At 64.4% G+C, this 27,230-nt stretch overlaps 1 protein-coding gene across 10 annotated transcripts in view; it reads right to left on the bottom strand.

Moving 5' to 3' along the window:
• Positions 1-19,722, bottom strand: part of PACS2 (phosphofurin acidic cluster sorting protein 2) — a 59,918-nt gene extending 40,196 nt beyond the window's left edge. For 7 of the 10 annotated variants that reach the window (XM_060401508.1, XM_060401512.1, XM_060401509.1 and 4 more), the window contains exon 1: positions 3,976-5,657. In XM_060401508.1, the coding sequence (XP_060257491.1) occupies positions 3,976-4,142 (167 nt within the window). In that variant the 5' untranslated portion in view covers positions 4,143-5,657. Of the gene's footprint in view, positions 1-3,975; positions 5,658-19,420 lie in introns of those variants that run through there. The other 3 variants (XM_027957484.3, XM_027957487.3, XM_027957488.3) reach the window with 1 other exon arrangement.
• Positions 19,723-27,230: the final 7,508 nt, after the last annotated feature.

Below are 27,230 nucleotides of genomic sequence, written 5' to 3'. Positions count from 1 at the left end.
GGGACCACTGCCAGTATGGACAGACCCGGGGACGACACACGCCTCTGGGCTCTGGCAAAGCAGGAGCCGAGGAGCGCGTGCAGGAGTCAGCTGTGTGGGTCAGCAGGGCTGCAGCACTGCCCGCAGCCCAGGACACCTGGCCGGGCTGGGCTCCAGCTGGGCTGAAGGCAGCATGAGCCCCTCAGAGCACCCCCGCCAGCAGACGGGCCCAGGCGGCAGTGCCCAGCCCCCGGCCCTGGGGGTCTCTGTCTCTCCAGGCAACGCCTGGGGCTCAGTTTCCGTGTGCCCTCCGGTCAGCGGGCCCCGCCAAGTGCGTCCTCACACAATGGGGCTCCTGGGCCGCTGCTCGGTGCCCATCCAGCTGGAGGGCAGGCAGGCCTCCTGGGGCTGGCCCTCACGTGGCTACCTTGCCAGATGGATCCGCCCGTGCCCAGGACAAGGGCCTGCCTGGGTGCTGCACAGAATCTGGAGGAAGAGGGAGGTGCCAGTGGAGGGGAGTGGAGAGAGAGGAGAGAAAGGGAAGGGGGCACCCTGGAGGAGGGTCAGGGGCGTCCTCTCTGGAGCTGACTCGAGGAGGACTCACGTGGGGCCTGGCACACAGGGTGCCGGGCCTCGGCCGGGGGGTGTAACTGAGCTCGGGGTCAGGGCCAGGGTGGACGGACACCAGCCCTGGGACAGAAGGCAGGCAGGCTGGTGACAGAAGACATGCAGAGGGCCCTGGGACGGGAGAGCAGGGCAGCAGGGGCCTCGGGTCACTCGACACGGCCCACGCAGAGCAGAGCATGGACCTCCGGGGAAGCACGGCTCCGCCCAGGGGTTCAAGCTACGCAGGTCCCCGAGGCCAGGGAAGGCGTGTTGGGGAGGGGTGAAGAGCGGGCCCCGGGTCCGGACACCCTCGGTTTCTGTGAGTTACAAAACCAGTGATGTTTCAGAAAGTTCAGGAAAACCTGGCTTTGCAGACGTTTTTATACACAGGCCCGTGGGACGTTTCCATGGACAAGAAAGGGAGTGGACAACCCCCCCAGGGGCAAGGGGAGGCCAGTCTCTCCAGCCCTCCCCCAGTCACCCACCACAGGGAGGAGGTTGAGGGTCCACCCGAGGCCCCCCAGACCTGGCCAGCACCCGCGCCCACTCCCAGCGCAGAGCCCCAGCCCACCCGCTTCGGAGCCTGGGCTCTGAGTGCCAGAGCAGTGGGCGCTGCAGAGGGCACAAAGCCAGTTCTCCCTAGAAGACCGGCTGCCCCTCATCCTGTGTGTGGGCGCCAAGCAGACACAGGACCCGCGGCCCAGCCACCCACGGAGGTGGGCATACCACGGGCGTACCCACGGAGCAGGGCGGGCTCCTCCTCTTACACCAAGCTCCCCGAGCCTGGCTGAGGGAGACACGGTGGCGCGGGGCCTGGGCGGAGCTCCGCGGGGCCTGGGCGGAGCTCCGCGGGGCCTGGGCGGAGCTCCGCGAGGTCCGAGGGCCCAGGGGAGCGAGGGGTGGAACAAGGAAACTTCTCCAAGGGGCTCGGCAGGCCTGGCGGTCTGGAGGCTGCTTCCACCCTGAGCAGGACCCCAGGCAGACGTGCCCAAGCCCCGCCCAGGGTCCTCACTGGGAGTCCAGCCGGGCAGCAGCGAGGACCCTCGCTGGTGAGCCCCCAGGCGTCTGCTTTCAACGCTTCCTCACCCTTGGAGGGTGTAACTGCTGCAGCTGTCTGCCAACGTCCACCTCTCTCTACTGTGGTAAAACATAGGTAATGTGAAATTTACTGCCTTCAAACAGGCGGCCCCGCGGCTTCATGGCACTGCGACCCCCATCACCAACCCTGTGCCTCTTTCCCTTTGTGAAACTGGAACCCCGTCCCCCAGCCCCTCGACCCCCATTCTGCTTCCGGTCTACTAATCCGACTGTGCTAAGAACCTTGAGAGAGGATCGCACACAGTCAGCCTCCATGACAGGCTGCGCCGCTCAGCACGCCCACCCACGCTGCGGAATGCACCAGGTCTGCCTTCCTTTTCAAGGCCGGGTCACTCCCTCCGTGTGGGCTGAGCGCGTGGCAGGGTCTCTTTTCCCGTGTGGGCTGAGCGCGTGGCAGGGTAGGCATCCCCATGTGGCCTCAGCACGTGGCCGGGTCTCTCTTCCCCTGTAGGCCGAGGGCGAGGTCAGGTCAGCATCCCCGTGTGGGCCGAGTGTGTGGCCAGGTCAGCGTCCCCGTGTGAGCCGAGCATGTGGCCTGAGCGTGTGGCCGGGTCACTCTCCCCGTGTGGGCCGAGCGTGTGGCCTGAGCGCGAGGCCGGGTCAGCATCTCCGTGTGGCCTGAGCGCGTGGCCGGGTCGGCGTCCCCGTGTGGGCCGAGCATGTGGCCAAGTCACTCTCCCCGTGTGGGCTGAGCGCGTAGCTGGGTCACTCTCCCCGTGTGGGCCGAGCGTGTGGCCTGAGCGCGAGGCCAGGTCAGCGTCCCCGTGTGGGCCGAGCATGTGGCCGGGTCACTCTCCCCATGTGGGCCAAGCACGTGGCCGGGTCAGCGTCCCCGTGTGGCCTGAGCGTGTGGCCTGAGCACGTGGCTGGGTCACTCTCCCCGTGTGGGCCGAGTGCATGGCCTGAGCGCGTGGCCGGGTCGGCGTCCCCGTGTGCACGTGGAGTCTTTGCTCATCCCTTCACGCAGCCACACAGCCTGGGTGGCTGTCCCCTCTCAGCTCCTGTGACCTGTGCCGCGAGGAACCCAGGGAGGGCACACTCGTGAACACGCTGCTTTCGATCCCTCAGGACCTCCACCCCAACGTGGGACAGTGGGGCTGGGGACTGTTCCGCCCACTGATTTCCACAGGAGACGCACTGGGCCTGAGCCGAGAGCGCCGGGTGCACCCAGGTCCCTGAAGGACAGGGGCCAGGTGCCCCACCCAGGGGCCGCCCTGCTCCTCGGGACTCTAACCCTTCCTGAAATTGGAAACACGGACGTTACTGTGAGCAGACAGAGATGGACACGGCCGTGAGGCGTGGCGCGGTGCCGAAGGCAACAAAGGACCGATGTCCCGGCACAAAGGCGCCCACAGAGGAGCCGCCGGGAGACAATCGGCCCACAGAGGCAGGCGACAGGGCCCAGGCAGCTCCGGGGGGCAGGGTCCCCGCCCGCGGCACCCCGCCTCCAGGGCCAGCCGGGCCTGCGCTGACCACCTGCCCGTCGCCCCGGCGTTCAGGTGGAAAAGCTGGAGCTCCACAGAAAGTGACGAGACCTCAGCAGACACCCCCCACCAGCCACCAGGGACCCCTTCCCCGTGGCATTTGGGGGCAACCTGGTGGAGAGCAAGCTGGGGAGTCAGGACGCTAAGTAAGGGGGAGCTGCCTGCTAGCGAGGGGCTGTCTCCCAAGGCACCCGCTCCACACCCAAGCCCAGCACCCTGCCCACCCGCCCGCCTGCCCGCCTGGTCTCCTTGGGTCCAGAACCATGCCGGTACCCTCGTCATGCTCTCTGCTGCAAACACATACAACGTGCGACCAGCCAGCCTAACCACGTCCAAGGGCACAAGCCAGTGGCACTTGGCACGCTCCTGGTGCTGAGCGACCGTCACCTCCAATTCCAGGACCGCGTCACTAGCCCAGCGCCCCTGCCCTTCCCCACCGCCCCGACCGCGCAGTGGTGGCAGGTCTCTCCTGGTGGCCGTGCCTGGTCTGACGACCTGTACAAGGGGTCACACCCGGGGCCTTGGGGACCAGCCCCTCTGCCGGGCAGCACGCCCTGCGTTCGCCCACCCGGCAGGCGTCAGGACACGCTTGGCAGTCTGGGCGGCCGCCACGAGCGCGTGTGCAAGCCTGGCTCCAGCCCAGCCCCTCCTCTCAGACAGGGACCTGCTGGCCCTGTGGGGGCGCTGCATCAGGCCTTGTCACTTTCCCGTTTTTAGCTGAGCTGGGTGCTCACTGCAGTGTGTGGGCTCAGGAGGTGCAGAGGGCAGGCTTATTTGTCCTGTGGCATTTGGCTGTTCAGTCGCTCACCTGGGTCTGACTGCTGTGATCCCACGGACTGCAGCACACCAGGCTTCCCTGTCCATCATCATCTCCCAGAGTTTCCTCAAACCCATGTCCATTGAGTCAGTGATGCCGTCCAACCATCTCATCCTCTGCCGACCCCTTCTCCTCCTGCCTTCAATCTTTCCCACCATCAGGGTTTTTTCCAATGAGTCAGCCCTTTTGCATCAGGTGGCCAAAGAGTTAGAGCTTAAGCATCAGCCCCTCCGATGAATATTCAGGGTTGATTTCCTTTAGGATGGACTGGTTTGATCTCCTTGCTATCCACGGGACTCTCAGGAGTCTTCTCATGCCCCATGACCTGCAGGACATTAGTTCTCTGAACAGTGATCAAACCTGTGCCTCATGCCTGGGAAGGTGGATTCTTAACCACTGGACCCTACCGGGCCTCTGAAAGACTGCCCCACCGTGTCTCGCCAGCAGCGCTCGGCTTCGGCGCAGGGCGGACCATGTGGGTCCCCAAGGCTGGTGAGTCCAGCCCCCACAGCGTGGGGACAGCCCCCACAGCCCACGAAGGACAAGGACAGTGCTTCCCAGGCTTCCAAGAAACGCCAGTGCCAGGCTGGCCTCCCAGGAGGACTCAGCCTCCAGGTACTCAGACTAGAGCAGGCAAACCGCGGGCACCTGGGGGGCTACCTCTGTGGCCCCAAAATGGACAGACTGTGTGTAGGTGGGAGGGAAAACTAGGGGGCCTTTCGTCCCCAGGGGCTGAGCCTGTCTGCACTGTCGCTGTCCGCCCCAGTGGGGGCTGGGGCCCTGCGGTGGCCGGCAATCCCAGGCCCAGCCTGAGCCCCGGGGACTGGCCAGCCCGGGGGCAGGACAGGCCCACAGGCAGCACCCTGGGGGCTCCGGCTGCAGGCGCACACAGCTTGGCCGGGGCGGCGTGGGTGCTCCCAGGTGCTTGCTTTCAGGCCAGTCCGGGGCGGGGGCGGGGCCGGGAGGCTCAGGCAGTGTCCAGCTCCCTCCGCACCCCGAGCGCTGGTCGCCTGCGGCTGCCAGTTCCAGCTGGCCCAGCCTGGCCATCTCCGGTGTCCGGGCCTCAGGACGTGGCTGCTTCCTGCTAATCAGGAGAGAAGGTCAGAGGTGCCTTCTCCGCTTCCCGGCTGGCTATCGTGGGGCTGGGATGGCCTCGCAGGAAGCGAGGGGCAGGCAGGCGCCTCAGCACCAAGGCCAGGGCCCGGGCAGGGGCCACCATGAGCCCCACTTCCTGCCGCAGCACAGGCCGCCCCCATGGGGGCCGGGGCACCAGGCAGCGGGTGTAAAGTCAAAGGAGCCAGGCCCGGGAAGAGCTGGCCGTGCGGGATGGCCCAGACAGGCATGGGGGCGGTGCAGAAGCCACGTGGGCCCAGCCACCCAGAGAGGGTACCCGTGTCCACAGCCAGGAGGCCCCCAAGGGGCTGGGCAGACACCGGAACGCTGTCTCGGCACAAAGCCTGCGCCCAGCGAGCAACAAGGCCATCGGGACCCCTCCACGGGCCGTGACGACCAGAGGCCCCGGGCGTGAGGGCAAAGGGGCCCTGTCGGGAAGAGCCTGCGCCCAGCACGTCCCTGCAGGCAAGTGGCGTCTTGGGGGAACGGCACAGTCAGAAAGGGACGTGGGTGCGGAGGTCGGCAGGGCACCTCAGGGCTGGATCAGCAGCACAAGCGGCCACCTCCAGGTAGGAAGCCTCACGTGGGGACCGCGGGCCCAGCAGGCCAGGAGCGCTGCCTGCACGGGCTGAAGCCAACGGCCGCCTCCAGCCGTGTGCTCAGAACCTGCCTGTACCATACCCCAGCGGGACCTCCCACGGGGGCGGTGAGGGGGGCCCGCGTCCCAGCCCCTTCAGCACCCAGCTTCCCCAGGGCTCAGAGCGACGACCCTGGGCTTCCCCACCATCCAGGCACGACCCAGGCCACCCCAGCGAGGAGCCACAGCCGGCTCCGGGGACCAGGCAGCACGCTCCTCGGTGACAGGCTCCCCAGAGAATGGCAGCTTGTGCAGACGAGCAGCCGCTGTGGGCCCCGCCCCCACTTCAGCCCCCACCTCAGGCCGGCTCCCAGGAGGGGAGACCCTGCCCTGCCGGCTGTGGGGCGTGGCTGTCTGGGGTGGTCAGAGGGCTCCAGGTCAGATGAGAAGGGGTCCGGGAGCCAGAGGGCAGGGCAGGGGCCCAGGCCTCTCTGACGTCTCACAGCAGCTGGTCCTCACACCCGACAGGCGCGGGTCCAGGCTGGGGGCACACACAGCTGCGGCCCCTCCCAGGGGCTCCAGGCGCCGCCAGAACACCGGGGCTGCAGACTCTGGTTCCCCCCAGATCCCCGTGAGGCTACATGCCGCTGTCAGGAGAAAGGACTTCTGGGGACGATGAGGGCAGAGGGTGGGGCCCTGGTGAAGGGGGTCAGCGCCCTTGTAAAGGGACCGCATGGGGCTCCTTCGAGACCCCCCTATGAGGACACAACAGAGAGACACACTGAACCAACCTGCGGGCATCGTGGCCTCGGGCCTCCAGCCCCCGGAGCCTGAGAACTAGGGGCCTGGGGGCCAAGCCATATGCCGGGGTGCTCTGCTGAGCTGGCGGAGGACACGGGGCGCGAGTCTCCTGGGAGGACTTCCCCTCTGCCCCAGGCAGGCAAGTGTGCCCAGGACTGAGCTCACTCAGGAGTCACGGCCCCGGCTTGGTGGGGGTGGGGGCAGGGCCAGGGGGTATCACCAGACTGTGGTCCAGCAGGACGCTGAGCCCGGAACCCACGCCCAGAGCTCCCCTACCCACACCTCCTCCCCTCCTGTGCCCCGAGGCTCCTGCTGAGACGCCTCCCCCAGGGAGCCCAGTAGGCCCCCACCAAGGGCTGGGCGTGGCGTCCACTGGGCCCCCCACAGCCGCCCGGGGGCTCGGCAAAGGCAGGGCTTCCGCTCAGGGGCGCCCCTGGGCCCTGGGAGTCCCCGCCTGGCCCTTGCAGTCGGGGCCGGCACTGGACACCGCAGGGCTCAGCCCTGTCCAGGAAGGGACTAGAGACGGAGGGGGAAACGGGGCGTCCCGAGTGGCAATCACACGAGAGCCCCTCCCACAGGAGCCGGGCAGACACCGGGTCCCAAGGAGGCGGCAGCGACAGGATGGCAGCAGGCCCCCCGCAGCCAGACTCCGGACAGGGAACTCCCAGCAGCCGGAGCACACGCCGCCCGCAGGGGAGCCGCTGGTGGGCGGCCTATCACAAGCTCGGCAGAGCTGCCCCAGGGTCCCCCGTCCCAGGGTGCGGGGCCAGAGCACGTCAGCTGGAGGGGGCGGGCGTGTGGAGGCTGATCTCTTGTGCGGGGGGGTCTGGGACCAGGCCAGGGGGGCAGGGTACTTACCACACTGTAAGGTCCCCCGTGCTCGGGAGGGACCAGCGGGAGAGGAGGGGCGCTGCGGGCTCCTGCCCAGTGGCCAACAGGGAGCCGGAGGCAGGCGGGGGGCGGCCCGTCCCCACCGTGACCTGAGCTGGAGAGACGCCCACGCGGTGGGCCCAGGGCCCCGCAGATGCCCGTAGCACCCCGCACCACCCAGCCCCAGGAGGCACCGTGCCTCCACCTCCGCTCAGACCCCTGCACAGGACCCATCGTCAGCCCGCGTGCCCTCCTCAGGGCCCTCCGGGGGCTCCCACTCACCCGGACTCCACACCTGAGACACGGAGCACGGCCCCAACTGGCCATGCAGGTCTGAGACACAGATGTCCAGCCCCCTGGCTTCCTGGGGACCCCTCCTCCCTGGACCGAAAGCTCACAGCCCCAGCCTCGCTCCATCACTGCTGGGGAGCAGGGCCACCCGAAGAGAGCGGCTTCTCACAAAAGGTTCCCAGGGCCCCCATCACAGCACCCCCACTGCTCCCTCCTGGCCCCTCATCACGGCACCCTGTCCCCCCACTGCTCCCTCCTGGCCCCCCATCACAGCCCCCCAGCCCCCCACTGTGCCCCCAGGGCCTGCATCACGGCACCCCCCATTGACCCCCAGCAACTCATCTCCCCATTGCTCCCCCGGGCCCCCATCACGGCCCCCCGGCCCCCACCGCCCCCCCACGGCACTCTCCCCTGCCCCGTCCCCTCCGCGCAGTCCGCCACACCGGCCCTCCTGGACCCACTCGGCCCCGTTGTGCGGCACAACTGCCCTCTGCCCCAACGTGTCCTGGCACCCCAGGTCCCCTTTCTCAGCCACACCACTACCCTCCGTCTGGGAGGGGGACAGCCTGTCAGGGCTGAAGCCAGGGGAGAGCAGGGTCACTGAGCAGGGCCGGCCCCAGGCTCAGCTGCTTCTCACCATAGACCCAGGGTCAGCCCGGGGCCCCCGCGCGCCTGGCACCAAGCCACCACTGTTATCTGCTCGTGGGTCCCACCTCACGGCCCACCCCCCACAGAGGGGCCCCGGGAGCCCACGCGGCTTCACAACAAGCTCCCTTTTCCCACAGCAGGGGCCCTGCCCTGCTCCACGAGCCTGCGTCTCCCCCTGAGATTGGGCACCGGGTGCGCCTGCTCCTCGGGAATGAACCCAGAGAACGCAGCGCGGACCCGCAGGCTCGTTCTCAACGAAGCTCGCCAGGCTTCACTGCTCACCTGGGCTGCAGCTGTAGGGAGGCGCTGCAGGGGCGTCCCCCGGCCCACCTGGACCTCACGCAGCCACGGAGAAGCCCTCAGGGCGAGCGTGGGCTCTGCTTCCACTTGTCTGCCCGCAGCGGTCCCCAGGAGGTGCCCGGGCCCCAGAGCCCCAGGGGTCTGCATCACAGAAGCCCAGCCAGGGGGTCCGCACACCCTTGACACCCCTGGACGCCCAGCGTCCCTCCTGGACCACCAGCCAACCCGGTTCCAGGACATCCAGACACCGCAGGCAAACCTCCAACGTCGATGGAGTTGCCGCGCCAGCCACAGGGACGTGGGGGGGAGAGGGTCGCGTCAGAGCCGGGGGGTGCAGCCCGCAGCCGTGCCAGGCCCCCCACAAACCACAGCACCTCCCAGAGGCCTGGCCGGCACCCCGCCACTCTGCAGCACGCACAGGCCTGGAGCCAGGCCGCCTGATGGGGGTGGGGGTGAGGTCCGCTTGCACACCCCCGGCCGAGCCCTGGAGGAGCCCGCTGCACCGAGCCTCCTGACCCGCCAGGGCTGCGTCGCACCCCGAGGAAGACTCTGTGTTCGCTCTCCTCCAAAAGAGAACTGGAAAGCGCTCTCCTCAAAGGTCTGACCGACACGCCTCCTCTTTATTCCCATCGCAAATAACCTAACAGGAAACCCCGCTGGGCCCCCAAGGAGCCGTCTCTTCCACATGAGGACGGCGGTTCTGTGCTCCCGTTGGGCCGAGAGGACCCACAGGATGGGGCGCCCCAGCCCCCGGCAACCGTCCCAAGCAGCGGCTGGTGTGGCCTCTGCAGATGGAGCGCTGGCCACTGGCTGAGCCAAGCCCGAGGCCCTGGGGAGTGCGGCCAGCTTTCTCTCCGGGGAGCTGGTGCCCAGGAGGAGGCTGTGAAAGGGGACCGAGGTCGGGAAAGCCGGGCTCACCGTGGGTTCCCTACGGACTTGCTCCTCTGCCGACAGAGGCGGGGGGTGGGGGGGGGTCCTCCCTCTGTACCAGCTTCTTCCCTGGAATGACCTACACCATCACCCCAAAGCCGGCACGACACTGCGGCTGTGGTCACCCCAGCATGGCCCCAAGGGTGCAGCAGCCCCCCAACTCAGTCACTCACTAACAGACCCCTGAAGCCTTCCATGACACCCCCACCCCGGGCAGGCCTCGGCCGGCAGTAACAGGCCCAGACACCCTCCGCCGTCTCAGGCATCAGCGCCAGACCCTCAGCCTTTCCAGAGCGCCCAGAAGCCTCCCAGGGGCTCATTCGGAGTGGAGCCCCACCACCAGCTGCCACGTGGGCCCCGCTCCACCCTCACCCCTCTGGGGGGGCCGGCTGGTGCATGCCCCAGCGCCGCGTGGTCAGCCATGGTATTTGGGAACGTGCTCCACACCCAGCTCGTCTCCCACCAGAGCCGGGCTGGTGGGAGGGCACACGGTTCACGGTGGTGACTGTGGTCCACTCACCTGCCAAAGCGTGGCAGCCCTTAACCCACGTCGCAACCAGACGGAGCAGAACGTCTGGAGCCCAAGCTGAGGCCCCGGAAAGCAAACTGGGACAGAACAGCCCATCCCATCCCCTGGCATGCTAAGGCAGAAAGGCGCAGACTGGCCGCCGCCCAACAGAAGATACGGCACCATCGCCTCGAGGGTGGCTGCAGGGCTGGGCAGCGAGGCTCTGAGAAGGGACGGGGCCCGAGGTCCCAGCTGCTGTGGGTCCACGGCTCCTCACTAAGGGCCTCCCCGTGGGGGCGTCACCAGTCCAGATGGGGATGCGTGCCCCACAGACAAAGCAGGCAGGGACAAAGGAGCCCAGTGCCAACAGGAGGCAGGACGCGGCCTGTTCAGGTGGCTGAGGGCAGAGGCAGCCGGAACCCAGACCACCGAAGCTCACAGCCACGTCTGGGCAAAGGGCAGTGCCTCTGAGGGGCACCCCACCTACGGCGCTCTGTCTTCAGGGGCAGCGACACCCGAGCCCACACGGCTCTGCTCCGGCCTCGTGTGCACACAGGGCTGCCCCTGCTGGGCGGGAACCACCCCACGGAAGCTGGAAACAGAGCCGGGATGGGAGACCGCTTGGCTGAGAGACCGGCACGTCTGCCCGAGCAGAAGAGGCCAGGCCAGGGCGCCCCACTCTGTGCCGGCCACTGGGGGCCCTCGCTGCTGGAGACCTGAGCCCCTCCTGCAGACCTCACGAGTCCCAGCCCCTCCGCTGCTTCCCCACGCCCCGCCAGTGGGACAAAGGTGCAGGCCGCCAGGAGCACCCCTCCTGAGAACAGTTGGGGGCAGCCCCACAGCAGGGAGGCGCTGTGGCCTGGCTGGGGAGAGGACGGAAGGCCGGTGGGGCAGCGGGGACCAGCCAGCCGCCGCGGGCCCGACAGGAAGGAGGGTAGGCGCGCCCAGTGCACAGCGTCCCCGTCACCGCGCAGCTCCAGGCGCCGCCAGGACCCAAGCTGGCCTGACTGTGCAGGAGACCCTGGACCTTGGCCTGACCTCCAAGGGGGAGAAAGACCAGCCCAGCAGAGCGGCTGCTGCGTGCCCGCCGCGCTGAGGGGCTCCCGGAGGACGTGCACCTCTCACCCCGGGGGCACAGCAGCGGGCGGGGCCACGTGGAGCACACAGAGCTTCACCAGAAACCCTGTTTCACAGGCACGGAGGTCCTCGCAACGCGTCCTGGGCCTCCGCAAAGCTCCCCGGCCGAGGCCGCTTCGGGGGAGAACGGGACTCAGCTTCCAGAGACACCCGCGCTATTCTGGGGCAGTTCTCGGCCACTGTCGGGCACCAGGCACAGGTGCTGGGAGGGGCCAGCGGCTCACGCACTCACCGCCCTCCGTATCCTGGAGCCCAAAATACCCAGCGCCGGCAGGAACAGCTGTAAGCCAATTCCCACCGAAGCCGGAAGCCCAGGGGCCAGACTGCAACGTCCAACGGGCCCAGGCCGTGCCCGTAGGGGCCACGCCGGGCCGGTGGGGCCTGGGTGGGCAGCGGTGCCAGGACACGGCCTCAGAGGGTCCCGTCCTGCCGCCCACCTGCCCGAGCACCCCTACCTCGGCGGCCACGGGTCACTCTGGCCACAGCAAGTGACGCTCAGGCTCCCAAGGGATCCCCAAGACCCGATCTAGAGCCTCCACGTGCAGAGACCCCCACTCTCCAGACTGCTCTCTGAGGCAGACCCCAGCCCCGCCCACCTGCACAAGGCCCCCCTCACCCACCACGCTGGGGGGAGGGGAGCCAGGGTTGATGCCTGGATCCTGGGAAGACAGGAAGGGCAGTGTGCCCGTGAGCAGGGCCCAAGCAGCTGACTGCCCATCGCAAAGCGTCACAGGAGACACCGCCTGCCCCAAGCAGCTGCCTCCTTCCACACTCACCCTCGAAGGCCGCACTTCTCAGCACTGAGCCCACCTTGCCACCTGCTGGGGGAGCAGCCCACCGCCCAGGTGTGCGCGGGGCCTGGCACTGCCATCGTGGGGGCAGGAAAGGCGGTGACCGCGGCAAGGGGCCGGGCCTCCCCCGAGACCCATCCGCAGGCCTCGACGGCTGAGGCCAGATGCCCAGGTCTCCCCTCAGCGCGGCTCGCACCTCTTGAGAGCCCCAAAAGCCCAGCCCACTCTCAACCCCGACCTGCCCTCCCCACCCCACCCACATCCAAACGCCCTCAGCCTCCAGCTAAATCCACGCCCACCAAACAGATCCACGGCCTCCCAGGAACTCCAAACTCGGCCTCATGCTCAGCCACAGGCACCTGCCCAGCACCGCTCCATCACGGCTCTGCCCGCAAAGGGGACAGCCCATCCCACCCGCGCGCAGGCCCTCCTGCAGGCTGGGATGCCGAGCAGCGCGGACACGTTTCCACAGGGAGGAGGGATGAGGACTGGCTGCTGAAACAGGGAGGCGTACAGCCTGCCTGGCGGCCAGTCTGTGACACCAGAGGAAAGGGCAACCGCACGCCCACCGGGTCCAGAGGCAAGGCGAGAGCTGGGGAGAGGAGAGCGCCTGAGAGCTTTCCGGGACTCATGAGAACCACCCACCCAGAGCCCAGAGCCCAGTGACCCCAACTCAGGAAAACCACCCACCCAGAGCCCAGTGACCCCAACTCAGGAAAACCACCCACCCAGAGCCCAGTGACCACAACTCAGGAAAACCACCTGCCCCAGAGCCCAGAGCCCAATGACCCCAACTCAGGAGAACCACCGCCCAGAGCCCAGGGACCCCAACTCAGGAAAACCACCCACCCAGAGCCCAGTGACCACAACTCAGGAAAACCACCTGCCCCAGAGCCCAGAGCCCAATGACCCCAACTCAGGAGAACCACCGCCCAGAGCCCAGGGACCCCAACTCAGGAAAACCACCTGCCCCAGAGCCCAGAGACCCCAACTCAGGAAAACCACCCGCCCCAGAGCCCAGTGACCCCAACTCAGGAGAACCACCTGCCTCAGAGCCCAGAGCCCAATGACCCCAACTCAGGAGAACCACCGCCCAGAGCCCAGGGACCCCAACTCAGGAAAAACACCCACCCAGAGCCCAGTGACCACAACTCAGGAAAACCACCTGCCCCAGAGCCCAGAGCCCAATGACCCCAACTAAGGAGGACCACCCACCCAGAGCCCAGAGCCCAATGACCCCAACTCAGGAGAACCACCGCCCAGAGCCCAGGGACCCCAACTCAGGAAAACCACCTGCCCCAAAGCCCAGAGACCCCAACTCAGGAAAACCACCCGCCCCAGAGCCCAGTGACCCCAACTCAGGAAAACCACCCACCCAGAGCCCAGAGCCCACTGACCCCAACTCAGGAGAACCACCGCCCAGAACCCAGAGCCCACTGACCCCAGCTCAGGCACACAAGAGAACCGGCCCCCGCCCCCCGCCCCCGGACACCAAAGAGGTGGCCGCAGAGCCACGGGGGAGGAGGACAGACCTTCGAGCCAGGCGCACGCGACTGACGCTGGCCTCACGAGAGCCCAGCTGAGAGCCGGGCTGGGGAGACGCCACCGGGGACCCCGGGGCCGGCAGGACACCCCTGGGACAGCGGAGAACACCTCAGACACACTGAAAGACGATGAGCTGTCTGCGGGTCCTCACTAAAGAAAGTCCTAAAGATGCGTTTTCAGACAGAAGAAGGAGGGAAAACGGGGATTCCCTGGTAGCTCAGCTGGTAAAGAACTGGCCTGTAGTGCAGGAGACCCCGGTTCTATTCCTGGGCCGGGAAGATCCCCTGGAGAAAGGAGAGGCCGCCCACGCCAGTGTTCTGGCCTGGAGAACCCCTTGGACTGCATAGCCCATGACGTTGCACGGAGTCAGACACGACTGAGCGACTTTCACTTCTCACTTCCAAGATGCAAAAGGGATTTAAAAAGCGGTGAGCTTTGAGATTAATCGAGTATTACCAATAGAAACAGAGAAGGCAATGGCACCCACTCCAGTGCTCTTGCCTGGAAAACGCCATGGACGGAAAAGCCTGGTAGGCTACAGTCCATGGGGTTGCTAAGAGTCGGACACGACTGAGCGACCTCACTTTCACTTTTCACTTTCATGCACTGGAGAAGGAAATGGCAACCCACTCCAGTGTTCTTGCCTGGAGAAACCCAGGGACGGCGGAGCCTGGTGGGCTGTCTATGGGGTCGCACAGAGTCGGATACGACTGAAGCGACCTAGCAGCAACAATAGAAAGTAATAACAATAATCTCGTATGGGCTCAAAAAGACGCTAAAATGCTCTAAACAAAAGCACGCAAACGTGAACCTGACAGGTCAGAACACTGTGGTCTAAGGTCCCTCTGTTGTTCAGGAAAACAATTTACAGTTGACTCTGAAACACAACAGCAAGCACTCAATGTACACGGTCACCACGAAAGGGACAGAAATAGGGACAAGTTTCAAACTAATAAGAAATGGAAGGTGCACAGTAAGGTACAACGAAAAAGAGAAACTTAGGAAAAAAAAGGATCCTAAGGACAAAAACGCAGTGGTAGGCATGAACCCAACCGCCAGCAACTTAGACAAGTAACAACGGACTGAACGTCCTGATTAAAGAATAGAGACTGTCAGATCAAACGAAAATGAAATCTAGATGGTGCCAAATAAAAAGCACACAGCCAGCGTACGAGGACTCAGGAAAGCTTAAAGAGACACGGCGGGAGAGACACGCAGGCAGGCAACATGTGAGGACACAGGAAAGCTTAGAGACACAAGGCGGGAGACACGCAGGTGGGCATCTCCCACAGACAGCTGAGCGCGGTGCCGCCACCAAGTCTCCCAGGAGGAGAAGCTCCAATGGGTGCCGAGTCAGCCGTGAGCACTCGGGGCCTGTGACTCCACAGGGCTGCGATCTGAAGACAGAGCTCCAGGGGGAACAGACAGCCCCCTCCAGGCTCGGAGACTCTTCCCTGCTTCCCAAGTAGACAAGAAAGGTAACAAGCCTTGAAGACACTGTAAGCCGAGCATGACCCACAGGGACAGGCATCAAACGTGGCACCACCAAGTGCCAAACGCACAGCCCTCTTCAGGACAAGCAGAACACGCACGAACGCTGGCTTCAAACGGAGCCCCAGAGCAAGTCCTGAAACACCCTACGGACCTGGGGTCACACTGACCACCCTCTGTGACCACAACACAACTAAGTCAGGAACAATCAAAAGAGAAGAAACAACTTCAGCGATGGAAAAATAAGAGAAGCAAGTCTGGATACAAAGAAACTTTGAAATATCCCACCGTGTTAGAGAAGGAAAAACGGAAAATTTTTTAAAAGATTTTAAACTCAACAACTCTACGCATAAAAGCTTGTGAAATGCAGTCAAAACATTACTTATTTTGCAGCTTTAAAATTTTACAAAAGGGACTTCCCTGGTTATCCGGTTAAGAACCCACCTACCAGTGCAGGGGACACCGGCTTGATCTCTGGTCTGGGAAGACGCCACACGCTGCAGGGCAACTAAGCCCGCACTCGGCGCCAGGAGAGACCACTGCAGGGAGGCGCCCGCCCGCCGCGGTGCAGAGGAGCCCCGCACACCCCAACCAGGGAAGCCCGCGCGGCGACCAGGGCCCAGTGCGGCCAAAGGCAAACGAATACGCGAGTGATCAGAAACCAAGCACGGAAGGCAAGGAGGAGAAGGGAGGAGCTGTGAGTGCACCTTAAAGAGATCGGAACACGCGCAGGTGACAGGGACAAAGAGCGTGGACGGGAAGGAAGGTGTGAACGTCCATTAAAAAACACGCCTGAGGGACCCCTGGTGAGATGCACCCGCGCGTGGACGCCCACCCGCACGGCCAACGGAAGGGACCGGAAGGGGAGAGCTCCACAGGCCCTGCAGGCATTCTTTCAGAAAAAGAACATTTGGAACAACCTTTTGCCAATCAAGTTGAAAATCAGGAAAAAATGGACAAATTCACAGAAAGATCTGTTTCTAAAGCTAACTGAAAGGCAGGGATGGGGATTCTGCAGACATTAAAGCAGCCAAGTCAGGAGCCACCCCTGGCCCAAAGCAACCTGGAGTCAGGCCCCTGACCGGCACCCTCACCGTCGCCCGGACGTTCAGAGAACAAACAGCTCCTGCTTCACACAGACACATGCAGGTATCTTGGCATCAAAATCGGATAAGGGCAGCAGATGAGCAGATTACAGACCCCAGGCAGAGATGCGACGTCCTGGGCAAAGTCTGATCCCATCTACCTGCCTGCGGGAAGGGGACCAGGGCACCACCACGCTAGCACGCTGCTATGTTTCCAAGAGGGAGAGGCAGGTTTAATGCTGGAAGACCCACATCGGCAGGGAAAGGAGCAGGACGACGCCCGGCTCTGAGAGTCTGATCACACCCAGCGCCCGCACGCTACATGCGCCTGGCGCGCCCCCGCAGAGAAACCCCAGCACCGCCTCCAAAGTGGCTGAAGGTGAAAAGGCGGGGGAACACAGGACCTGCACAGAATGCCGGGTGGGCGACGCCTGGGGCGCGGGGCCCACAGCGCAGCCGTGGCCCGGGCAACCGGCACTCACCCAGCCGCAGGCTGCAGCGGGCCCAGCATGCAGACGCCAAAGCTCGCGCTCCAGCTGCAGCCCCTTCGGAGGGTGAGCCAGGCGAGGCGCCGACAGGAGGGGCCACAGGAACGCAAGCGCTCAGTAAGCCTGCAGAGAGATCTGACCCTGTGAGACCTCAGCAGCACAGAACATTAGGGGGCAAGTGCAAGGGTTCAAAATGCCCCAGACCGGTGGGTGGGGGTGCGGCAGGAGGCTGCTCAGGGGATCCCCGCAGGAGCAGGGGCAGTGTGACACCAGGGCTGAGGGGCACTGCAGGGGGTGCAGTCTGTGCCCCAAGGAAATGCAGGAAACCAAGCCTGCCTCTGTTGCAGCCCCCGCGGGCCTGGCAGCAGCTCCCAGGGAGAGCAGAGAGCTCTCCCAACAGCCCCGGGGAGGACAGACCACAGGACAAGACCAAGGCCAACACCAGGCGCACCTTGGGTGGCACCATGGCCTTGCAGAGAAGAGGGTGCTTTCAACACAGTGCTGAAAAGGAATTACTGGCCCTTAAAAACCCACGGAGGCTCAAGTCGGGGGATAAAGCAGGAGGAAAAAACTGGCAAGAGCGATGAACAAGAATTTCGCTGACGGGGAGGTACAAGGGGCCTACATCAGTAATCAGAGAAATTCAAATTAGAACCACAATACCATTTCACACCCACCAGATTGGCAGTGATTAAAAGTCAGGCAGTGCTGGCAAGAATGCAGAGCAATGGGGACGCCAGTGGGGGTGAGCTGGCACAGCCGCTCCGGGAAGCCTCCTGGTAGTAACACCGAGCAAACGCTCCCCCCAAACGCCACTGCCAGTGCGAGAAGGCCCCGGAGTGGGTTCACCACCAGTCCAACCGGGGGCTGGCCACAGCGTTGAGACAGAGCAGAGACGCACCGCTGCCTCATGGAGCCCAGTGAGCACCCACAGCCGGCAGCTCCAGCGGTTAGAGCGGGCGCGCGCCGAGCACACGCACAGAGCGGTGCCTCTGCACCCAGTCTCCAAGCAGGCAGGGTGGGCAGCCTGCCTGGAGGCCTGCTCCAGGGGGACAGTGGGGCCGGCAGCACCCACGGGGAGGGCTGCGCTGGGACGGGCAGGGGTGCTCTGCGCCCACCCACCCTACGGCCGCTGGGCCCCATACCCACAGAACAACCTGCCTGCCCTGCCCTCCGTGCCCCACACCGCCCCCCAGGCAGAGCTGTGGAACTCCGACCCCTGGTGCTGCCTGGCCCCCACCCCCTATCCTGCCCCTCCCCGCACACACACAGTAGGGTGGGCGTCCTAGGCCAGCTCCATGCCTCCCTTCCTCACTCTGGTTAAAACCTCAGTGGTCTTCTCAGAGCCCCAGGAGGCTGCACTCCTAGTTCCGGGGGGAGGGAGGGTGTATGTACGCACCAGGAGGGGGGCATCTGTGCCCCCAGGGAGAGCAAGAGGTCTGGCGGGGGGGGGGGGTGCCAACAATGACAGCAGAGAGAAGGAACACTGTGGGGGGGGGGGGTGGTTCCAGCATGACCCAACACTGGGCCCAATGCCAAGACGGGAGAGAGGAGGGTGGAGACCAGGCCTGGGCAGGTGAGACCTCCCAAAGAGGAGGCACGCAGGCAGATGGCCTGCGAACACCCCACCCTCCCAGAGGCCCACAGAGGCCGGGAAGCACCCAGCCTTCCACTGGGCACAGCCACACCCTGAGCTGCAGCCCCGCGCTTGGGAGGGCACCCCGGCACCTCTGCGTGCCCAGCCCCTGCCCTGCACACCTGCTGAAGGCGCCGCAGCAGAGCGCGCCCCCTCCGCACACACGGCCACGGCCTCTGGTCCCGCCAGAGGTCTCCCCAGGGAGAGCGCTTCCTGGCTGCCTGCCCGCAGCCATCGTGGCCTGGTGTCCACTGCAGAACTAGGCCCCGGCATGACTCTTGTCTCTCTCCCCCTCAGCCTGGGAGCTTCCTCAGGAAGGACCACTGATTGGGAAAAAAACCGACAGAGCTTCCAGCTGTCAGGAGAAGCAGGGGCTGGCCACAGCGCTGCCCCATGGGTGAGCCTCCTCCAGCTATACTGCTGGGGACAGGACGCTTCCCCACCAAGTGAAGAGGGCAGCATCTCTGGCGATGGCCTGATGCAAGGAGCAGTGTTTGTGTCCAGGAAAGTCCCCAAATTGCAAAGCACAGTGCAAACAGAAAGGGCGGACGCTCCCGCCAGCAGGACAGAGGGCTAGGCCCAGACCCTCAGAAGGACGAAGGGCGAAGCAGTACAGCTGCGGTCCGGGATATGCGTGTCCTCTGCACACTGCGCGCCCCGAGAGTGACTCCCAGGCCACTTAGGCGTGACAGTGTGGCCGGACGCAAAAGGAAATGTATGGTACCCGGTGGAGAGAGGAGACGCCACACCCTAAGTCAACTCCACCGACACCGCACCGTAGGCAGGTGCAAGGATGCCGGTCGTGCGCGAGCCAGGTGAGAGCCCGCGAGAGCCCGGGGGACCACGCGGGGCCTCAGAGAGCCGGCGCCGCTTCCTCGGCTGCACTGGACCGAAACCTCAGGGACCATCCACGCGTCTGGGCTCGCGCGCAGAGAAGGCGCGCGCCCGACGTGGGGCGCCAAGGCCACGGCCCGGGGTGGGGATCCCGGAGCGGACGGGCCCCGGGGCAGGCCCCCGGTGGGGGTCCCGGGGTGGTCGGTCCCAAGCGGGGACCCCAGGGTGGACGGGCCCGGTGCACGGCCCGCGGGGCGGGCCCGGTGTGCAGGTCCCGGGAGGCCGGGCGAGGGTGCAGGCCCGGGCGGGGGCCCGGGCGCGAGGTCCCCGGGGGCCGGTCCCAGAGGCCGGCAGGTGCGCGCGGGAACAAAGCGGCGGGCGGGCGGCGTACCTGGGCACGCAGCTGGGGCTGGAGCCGTCCACCTCCCAGGTGGCGAACAGGTTCATGGGCACCGGCGTGTTGAGCGCGGCGGGCGCGCCGGCCAGGCCCAGGCGGCCCCGCTCGGCCATGGCGCCGGCCCCCGCCGCTCCCTCGGCGGCCTGGGCTGCGGCCGGGCCGCGGACGCGCGGCGGGCGGGCGGGCTGGCCAGGCGCGCGGAGGGCGGCGGCGCGGTCACATGGCTGCCGGGCGGCGGGGCCGGCCGGGCGGGCGTCGGACAGGCCCGCGGGCGGCGACCAGGCTGCGGCCGCCCCGCCCCGCCCCGCCCGCCGCGCGCGCGCCCGCCGCGCGCGCCCGCCCCGCCCGCGCCGCCGCCGCCCATTGGCTGGGCGCGCGCGCTCTCGCCGACTCCTGCCCAATCACGGCCCGCGGAGGGCTCACCGGAAGTGAGGTTCGCGCGCCCCCTCCCGCCGGCGACCCAGGAGGCGCCCCCCACCCGCCGCGGCCCGCGGGAGCGCGCCCCCGCGCCTGCGCACAGGCCCCGCCCAGAGCGCCGCGCCCCGCCCCCCGGGGGCGGCAGGGAGGGGCTGGAGGCACCCCAGGGTCCTCCCGCGACCCTGAGCCCCGCAGCCCCCGCCCCGGCCTCCGCGAGTCCCCGACCCCCAGAGCTATGCATCCCCGAGTCTGCTCGCTCCCACGCGCTCCCCGCGTCCCCTGACCCCCCCTTTCCTGGCCGTGCCCCGTGTCCTCGGCCCGGACTGTCTGGACCACCCGCCAGGCGCCCGCGACCCTGGAGTCCTCCGGAGCCTCGCCCACCCCGCGAACCCGCCTTGTGCCTCCGGGGTCCCCTCGCGCCCTCCCCCCGTCCTGACTCCCCCGGCGGATCGCCTGGGCGGGACGTGGAGCCGGAACACCGGGGTTGCGGGGGGCCAGCCGCATCGCCCTCCCCAACCCTGAGCTGCTGCCCGCGGGCGCACTGGGGCGCCAGGGGCTCGGTGTGCTCCTCCGCAAATCCCCTCTGGAGTGTCCTCTGTCTGCCTCAGCCTCCCTATTATCCACCATGCCCTTTCTGCGGTTTTTACAGATGACACTGGAGAGCAAATGACTGGGAGCAGAGGCGGCCCTTGGTGTGGGGCTCCCAGTGAACTCGGGGACCCAGACAAGGAGGCAGTGACCAGAGCTGCCCACTGGGCCAGCGGGGTAGCGGAGGTCAGGAAAGGTCCTCGAAAAGAGCATCTCGTTTTGGGGGCCCAAGGAGGGGTCCCCTCCCCCCTCCTCTTGGCCGCGGTTCTGGTCAGTCACCAGATCCTGCTGCTGGGATTTAGGAAAAGCTGTTCCGGCATCTCTTCTGCTTCTTTGTAGCCACAGTATGCACAGCTGCTTTCCTCCCTGCTCCGGTCTGTGAATCGTTGTCTACTGAAACAAGCCCAGCCCCAGCAAACCGACTCCCCTTGGGGTTTACCCTCCAGCGCCCCTGTGGGCTCTTTCTCCTGCAGCGGGCCCCACGCTGGCTCCCCCACTTTGTAAGAGCTCGCCTCCAGCTCTGACTCCCTCTCTGGAGCTGCAAACAGCTGTGGCTGCTTAAAGCCGGGGTGGCACTTCAGAGAGAACAAGAGAAACTGTGTTCCCCACATGTTCCCGCGCCTTTGGTGGGGTGCAGCTGAGAGCCACGCGGGGCTGGCTGTCCCTGGCCAGCTGACTGGGTGTTGCCTTACATCGCAGCTCCTGCCAGGCAGAGTGCCTGCGGGTCTCATACCTCCGAGGTGGGGGAGGGGACGTCCAGAGACCACGTAGCAGCCCCCTGTGAGGACAGGGGCCCGCTGACCTCAGTGTTCAGCCTGCAGTGGTGCCAGGCAGCGAGAGGTGCAGTGGCCTGAGATGAAGGGGCCACCGGACACTGTGTGTGCTCTGACATCTCACCCAAGAGAGGACTATACCTGGGGGTCAAGTGAGGAAATTCGGGGTGACTAAACCACAGATGAGGGGGCTCAATACCAGCTGTGCCCTGCGTCACTGTGAGCCCTTCGTGGGCCAAGTAGCTCTGTCTCGTCCCATTTTACAGATGGGGACCCTGAGGCGCAGGCAGTTATGCCGCCCCTAGTGGTAGGAGCCAGGGGTGGGTTCACAGTCTAGTCCAGAGCTGCCCTCCTGGGACCTCAGTGCTCTGGACAACCTGGTCCTCCAGCTGGGAAGGAGGGGAAAGGCTTAACTCCTGCGAGGTGGGGAGGGAGAGACTAGAGGGGCGCTGTGTGCTCTCTACCTGTGGCTCTGCTTACACTTTCTGTTTATGAATGGTGGGACCGTACGGACACCAATATGGTGGTGGTGGTGCGGAGTAGTGGACATCTCGCTTTGGGGTCAGAGTCACTTCCACGTCAGAACCTGTCCCATGCATCGCCATTCCCTGTATCTTAAAATGACTGGACTTTGGGGTGAGCGCCCCAAAGGCTGGGAGGACGCCCCTCAGGGTGGTGCAGCCTGACACACTCCCGGCCCCTGACGCACACACTAATGTTGGGAGCACCGCTCTCCTTTTGAATGGCTGTTTCTGTAAAACAGGAACTTGGCTAAAGAGGAACTCTCTGGACGACTGGGGTGGCATTGCTCGGGAGGCAGCTGGAGGACGGGGTTGTCCAGAGCACTGAGGTCCCAGGAGGGCACCCTGAACCCCTGTGCTGAGACCCTGACAGTGCGCCACCTGCCTGCCAAGGTTCTCAGACGCCTTAAGGCCTCGGCTTTCCAAAGGGCCGGCTAGGACACCTGCAGGCTGGAAGCCCCGATGCGGAAAGAGGGGATCACGTAGCAACCGGCAGCCGCCTCCGTGCGATCCCACCCGCTGAGTTAAAATGAATCGCCCCAGGCGTGGGAGGCCTCGCGGCCCCTGCCGGCAAGAAGCTCCCCTCCGTGTGCGGACGCCGCGGCACTGCTCTCCCGCGGGAGCCGCGCGGCACGTCTTCTTGCGCCGGGAGCGCCGCAAACCCGGGAGCGCGGACCCGGAGGAGGCGGGCTTGCTCCTCGGCCTAGGGGTCTTTGGAGCGGCTCCAGCCGGTCAGGTGAGCAGCCAGCGCCTCCTGCAGGACTCAGGCACCTGCTCAGCTGGACGGCAGCTTGGCGGGCATCTCCTCTCCCCTGGGCGGTGCTGGGAAGCCGCTCACGGAGGGGAACAAGACCCTGGCCTGCCCAAGCTCCGGGCAGAACCCCCTTGACGTGACCTGTGTCCCATCCAGGCCTGTGGGTGGAAGTCGTGGTGGGGCAGAGGCACCATCACTGTGATCGGACGGGAACTGCACAGCGGGCTGGGCAGAGGACAGGACGGCCAAGGAGACGCACCCTCACGCCGCAGGGCCGTGGCGCTGGGGACCCTGGAGGGGAGGCCTGTCTGAGTTGCTCCAGGCAGGTGGGACGGCCCCTACCTGGCACAAGAGCCACAGGGGCGGTGGACTCAGCTCGAGGGTAGCCCTGGCCCTCCAGCCATTGGTATTCAACATAGGGGTAGAGATTCAGACACAAGCTGTCCACCCTGGCTGAGCTTCGCGACCCAGGGGGCGCCCAGCATCTATCCCCTGAGTTGTTTTTCAGTCGCTCAGTCGTGTCTGACTCTTTGCCACCCCACGAACTGCAGCCTGCCAGGCTTCCCTGTCCTTCTCCATCTCCCAGAGTTGCTCATAACTCATGTTCATTGAGTCTGTGATGCTATCTAACCATCAGACAGATGGTTACAGATGCAATGCAGGAGACCTGGGTGCGATCCCTGGGTTGGGAAGATCCCCTGGAGAAGGGAATGGCAATCCACTCCGGTATTCTTGCCTGGAAAATCCAGTGGACAAAGGGCCCTGGTGGGCCACATCCATGGGGTCACAAAGAGTTGGACACAACTGGGCAACTAAGCCTGCATGGGCACTCTGTGGTTTGGATGTAGCGCAGCCTGCTTACATAGGGGCCCATTTGGGGCGGGGTTTAGGCCAACATCATGTACGTGGGAAAGCATGTACGTGGCAACCCATTAAAGTGGTCAGATTAGCCCTTAAGACGTTCATAAGAGCTCGTGTTTTAGAGGGAGGGAAGAAGTTATGCCATGATTATTAATAGAATTTGGTTATATCCTGAGAAAATGTGCGAGAAGAGCTGGGAAAAGCGCTATAACTCGGCAGAACTGGGACCGTTACAGGCTGTAGGATGTGGAGATGTTTGTTGTTCACCCCCAGAAACAGCAGACGATAAAGCCCCATGAATCTCTCCTTTCCTCTTCCAGAGGGACAGAGCTCTCAGTCTGTGGCTGGACATGGGGCCCCCAGAGGAGAGACCCCATCTCCCTGCCTTCCAGCAGAAGCTAGGAGCCTGCAGCTTGGTTGTGGACCTCCAGGCCGTGGACTGGTACCTCCTGTCGGATCAGCGGCAACATTAGATCAGAAACAAAGAGCACGGTGAGCGCACGCTGTGTCATCCTGAAACCATCCCTGCTCATCCTGGTCTATGGAAAAACTGCTTCCCGCAAATCGGTCCCTGGTGCCTGGAAGGTCGGGGCCTGCTGCTCTAAAGGCGTATCTACGTGTGTGGGCCATGATGCTGGGGGGAGTCTTCTTTGGGAAGGGCTCATCAAGTGCTCCCTGCAAATGAACAGGCCCCAGGCGGTCACTGCAGGGACCTATGGGTAATTTTGTGTCCACCCGACTGGCCACGGATGCCCAGGTTAAGCAGTTTCTGGGTGTATGTGAGGGGGTTTCTGGTGAGCTCCGCACTGGAACGGGTGGTCTCAGTAACACAGGTGCCCCCCCAGTGCGGGTGGGCCTCCCCAGGGCGGGTGGGCCTCCCCAGGGCAGGTCCCCCCCCAGGGTGGGTGGAGCTCATCCATCCACTGAGGGTCTGGATAGAACAGAAGGTGGAGGAAGGTGGGGTTTGCCCTTCTGCACCTGCCCCGGCGTTAAGCTGGTGTCACCCCCTCCCCTGTCCCCGGGTCCTCAGGCCTCTGGACGTGGGGTGACTCACACCGCCTGCTTCCTGGGTCCCCAGCCTGCGGCAGCAGCTCCTGGGACTTCTCAGCCTCCGTCATCACAGGAGCCAAGTCCTCATAATAAACCTCCCTGGGGGCGCACAGGCCCCTCGTCCGCGTCTCTGGAGACCTCCGACTGCTACAGAGGTTAAAAAACTAACACTGAACTTCAGCTGGAAGAACAAGCACGAGCTTGTGCCCGAGACATGGTCCTGGGCCTCCTCACACGGGGGTCAGGGTGACTCTGGTGGCTGCTCCGCCCTGTCGCGGGTCAGCTGCAGGGGCAGGTGCAAACCTGGGGGCTGCTGCCCAGAAGGCCCAGGAGAGGCGGGCGAGGCTGCGGGCACCACGACTAGCAGGCTTTCGGCAGGGAGTGCTCTCCTAGCCAGTGTTTTGGGGTCTTGTGTGATAGCCGTGGTCAGAACCACGCCTGTCTCGGCAAGGGTCCAAGAGGCAACTGGTAGCCAGAGCAGGCGGGAGGACCGCTCTCCTCAAGGCTGTTTGCTAGACCATCAGGTGTGAGCCTCCCCTGTGCAAAACGCCAGCGTGGGGACTTCCCTGGTGGCCACTGGCTAAGGCACCACGCTCCAATCCGGGGGTTCGATCCCTGTTCAGGGAACTAGATTTCACACACGGCGACTAAGAGCTCCTGTGCCACAGTGAAGATGCAGTAAGATCTGGTGCAAATAAATAAATAAACGCGTCTATATCCATATATATGATGTCTCCGTGACACCCAGGTGGACGACAAAGGAAAAAGCATCGAGTACGGCAGAGCAGCCTCCAGACTCGAGGGGACTCTGAGCACAGACTCAAGGAGGTCGCTTGCTGGCAGCTGGGCACTGTCTCCAAAGCCCAAATTCCGCTGTCAGCAGAGTCAAAGGGCAAACCGGAGGGGAATGTCTGTCGTGTGTAGGGTAGGCCCAGGGTGGGACCCTGGGTACATAATCGCCACCTACACCTACAGATTGCCACGCAGACAGAGAAGGTGTTCCAGAAGATTCCAGAAGATGGGGGCGGGTTGGCTGGCATCCCTGGAATCGAAGTTCCCGCACAGAGACGCCTACTCTGTGCTGAGAGTTGAAGGAGCGGACCTCGAGACCCTGTATTGGTGCAGGCAGGAAGTGGGTGCCCTGCCCCAGAGCAGCTGCCCTGGAGGGACGCCAGGGGAGGGAGCAGGAGCCCAGGACGTGGCAAGTGGCACTGCCCTGCGGCCACCTAGGTGAGCGGCTCCTGGGTCACCTCTGACCTGTGGAGTCTGAATGCTGGGCACCCGGCCAGCGGGGCTTCTGAGAGTGAAGCCTGGAGTCAAGTCCAGGGTGGCAGAGCCAGGCTAGGTCAGGTCAGCCGCCACGCAGCTACCCCTTGGAACATACAGCTGTGCGAAACGGCCAGTTAGAGCATGGCTCAAAAGAGACTGCATGACACAACCCTATTTGGTTAGCTTATCGTGTGTAAATGCACGTTCATGTAAACGTACATTTACATGTAAGTGATCATACATGTAAAAGACCTCTCAATGTACAAGGAAAACACGGAAGGTTGGAAGCGACTCCGAAGTGTTAAGACATTATCTCTCTGGAGAGAATTCAGTTGATTGAGCTTTGCTTTTTTGCTTCTCTTTATCTCATATTTTCTTTACGGTGAAAATGTATTAATTGTGCAAGGAAAATAATGGCAGCGTCTGTGGTTCAAACGGAATTTGCAGCCCGTGGAACATAAAGGCTCCGGTGAAATGGGCGGTTGTGCATCTGTAACCGCGTGGGGAAAGCTCGCACACGTGATGCCTGGAAAACCAGGTTGTGTAGCTTAATAGACAGCTCACCTGGGGTCAGATAACGCCTAGGAGCCCTCCCTGCTTACCAGGGGTTGTTCTGGGCCCCGAGAATAAGGGGCACCTCTGCAGTTGCATTTTGATACTTCCCTGTGTTCCCACGATGGAAACTGTGTCACGATAAGCCAGTACAAGACTTCCATGTTGGCGGGACTTCGCTGGGGGTCCGGCGGTTAAGAATCCGCCTGTCAGTGCAGGGGACACAGATTTGATTCCTGGTCTGGAAGACTCCACGTGCTATGGGGCAGTTAAGTCTGTGTGTCGCGACTGCTGAAGCCTGTGTGTCCCGGGCTGGCGCTCTGTAGCAAGGGCCGCCGCCGCCGCAGTGGGAAAAGTCCCCGCTCTCTGCAAGCGGAGAAAGCCTGTGCCCAGCAGTGAAGACCAGCACAACCAAAAATTAAAAAAAAAAAGAGTTAAATGTTGGAAAAGGAAAGTAAATAGCAAGGCCCTAATACAGAAGCCAACGGTGGACGCTCCCGGATAATTCACGAAGCTTGGGACGCAGCAGTGGCCGTGCCCACGAGTCCGCCTCAACGTCAGTGCTGGCCAGATTAACCTGGGAGTGACTTCTGGGTTTCCTTAGCATTTTATTTGTGTTTGTTTCTATAATGTTTCACAATTAGTAAACATGATTTTGGAACTGAGAAGCAACATTATTTTTCAAGCAGAAGAAATAAAGTCAGGGCAGTGGAGGTAGGCCCCAAATGCCGGGCTTTGTGCAGTTTTGAGCGAGAAGACACTTGAGGGACACAGTGTTTTTCTGCGATTGGTGTCAGTGGCAGCGGGACGGCTGGGGCACCAGGAGTGTGCCGCTGCTGCCCAGGGGGCAGGGGGCCGGCTGGCCACTGAGAGCCGCAGGGGGTGACCAGAGTGACCTGGTGACCCCTCGGGTTTAGGGTGGATGCGAAGAGCGGAGGGAACGCCAGCTCAGGCGTGGAAACCCATGGTCTCCCGGGAGAAAGGACAAAACTCCTGAGGGGGAGACGCAGGACAGAAAG

The sequence above is a fragment of the Ovis aries genome, chromosome 18, assembly GCF_016772045.2.
Source record: "Ovis aries strain OAR_USU_Benz2616 breed Rambouillet chromosome 18, ARS-UI_Ramb_v3.0, whole genome shotgun sequence".
In the NCBI taxonomy this organism is placed as follows: Eukaryota; Metazoa; Chordata; class Mammalia; order Artiodactyla; family Bovidae; genus Ovis; species Ovis aries.
Note: the sequence above shows the minus strand (reverse complement) of the source record. Positions and strands in the feature narration are given on the sequence as shown.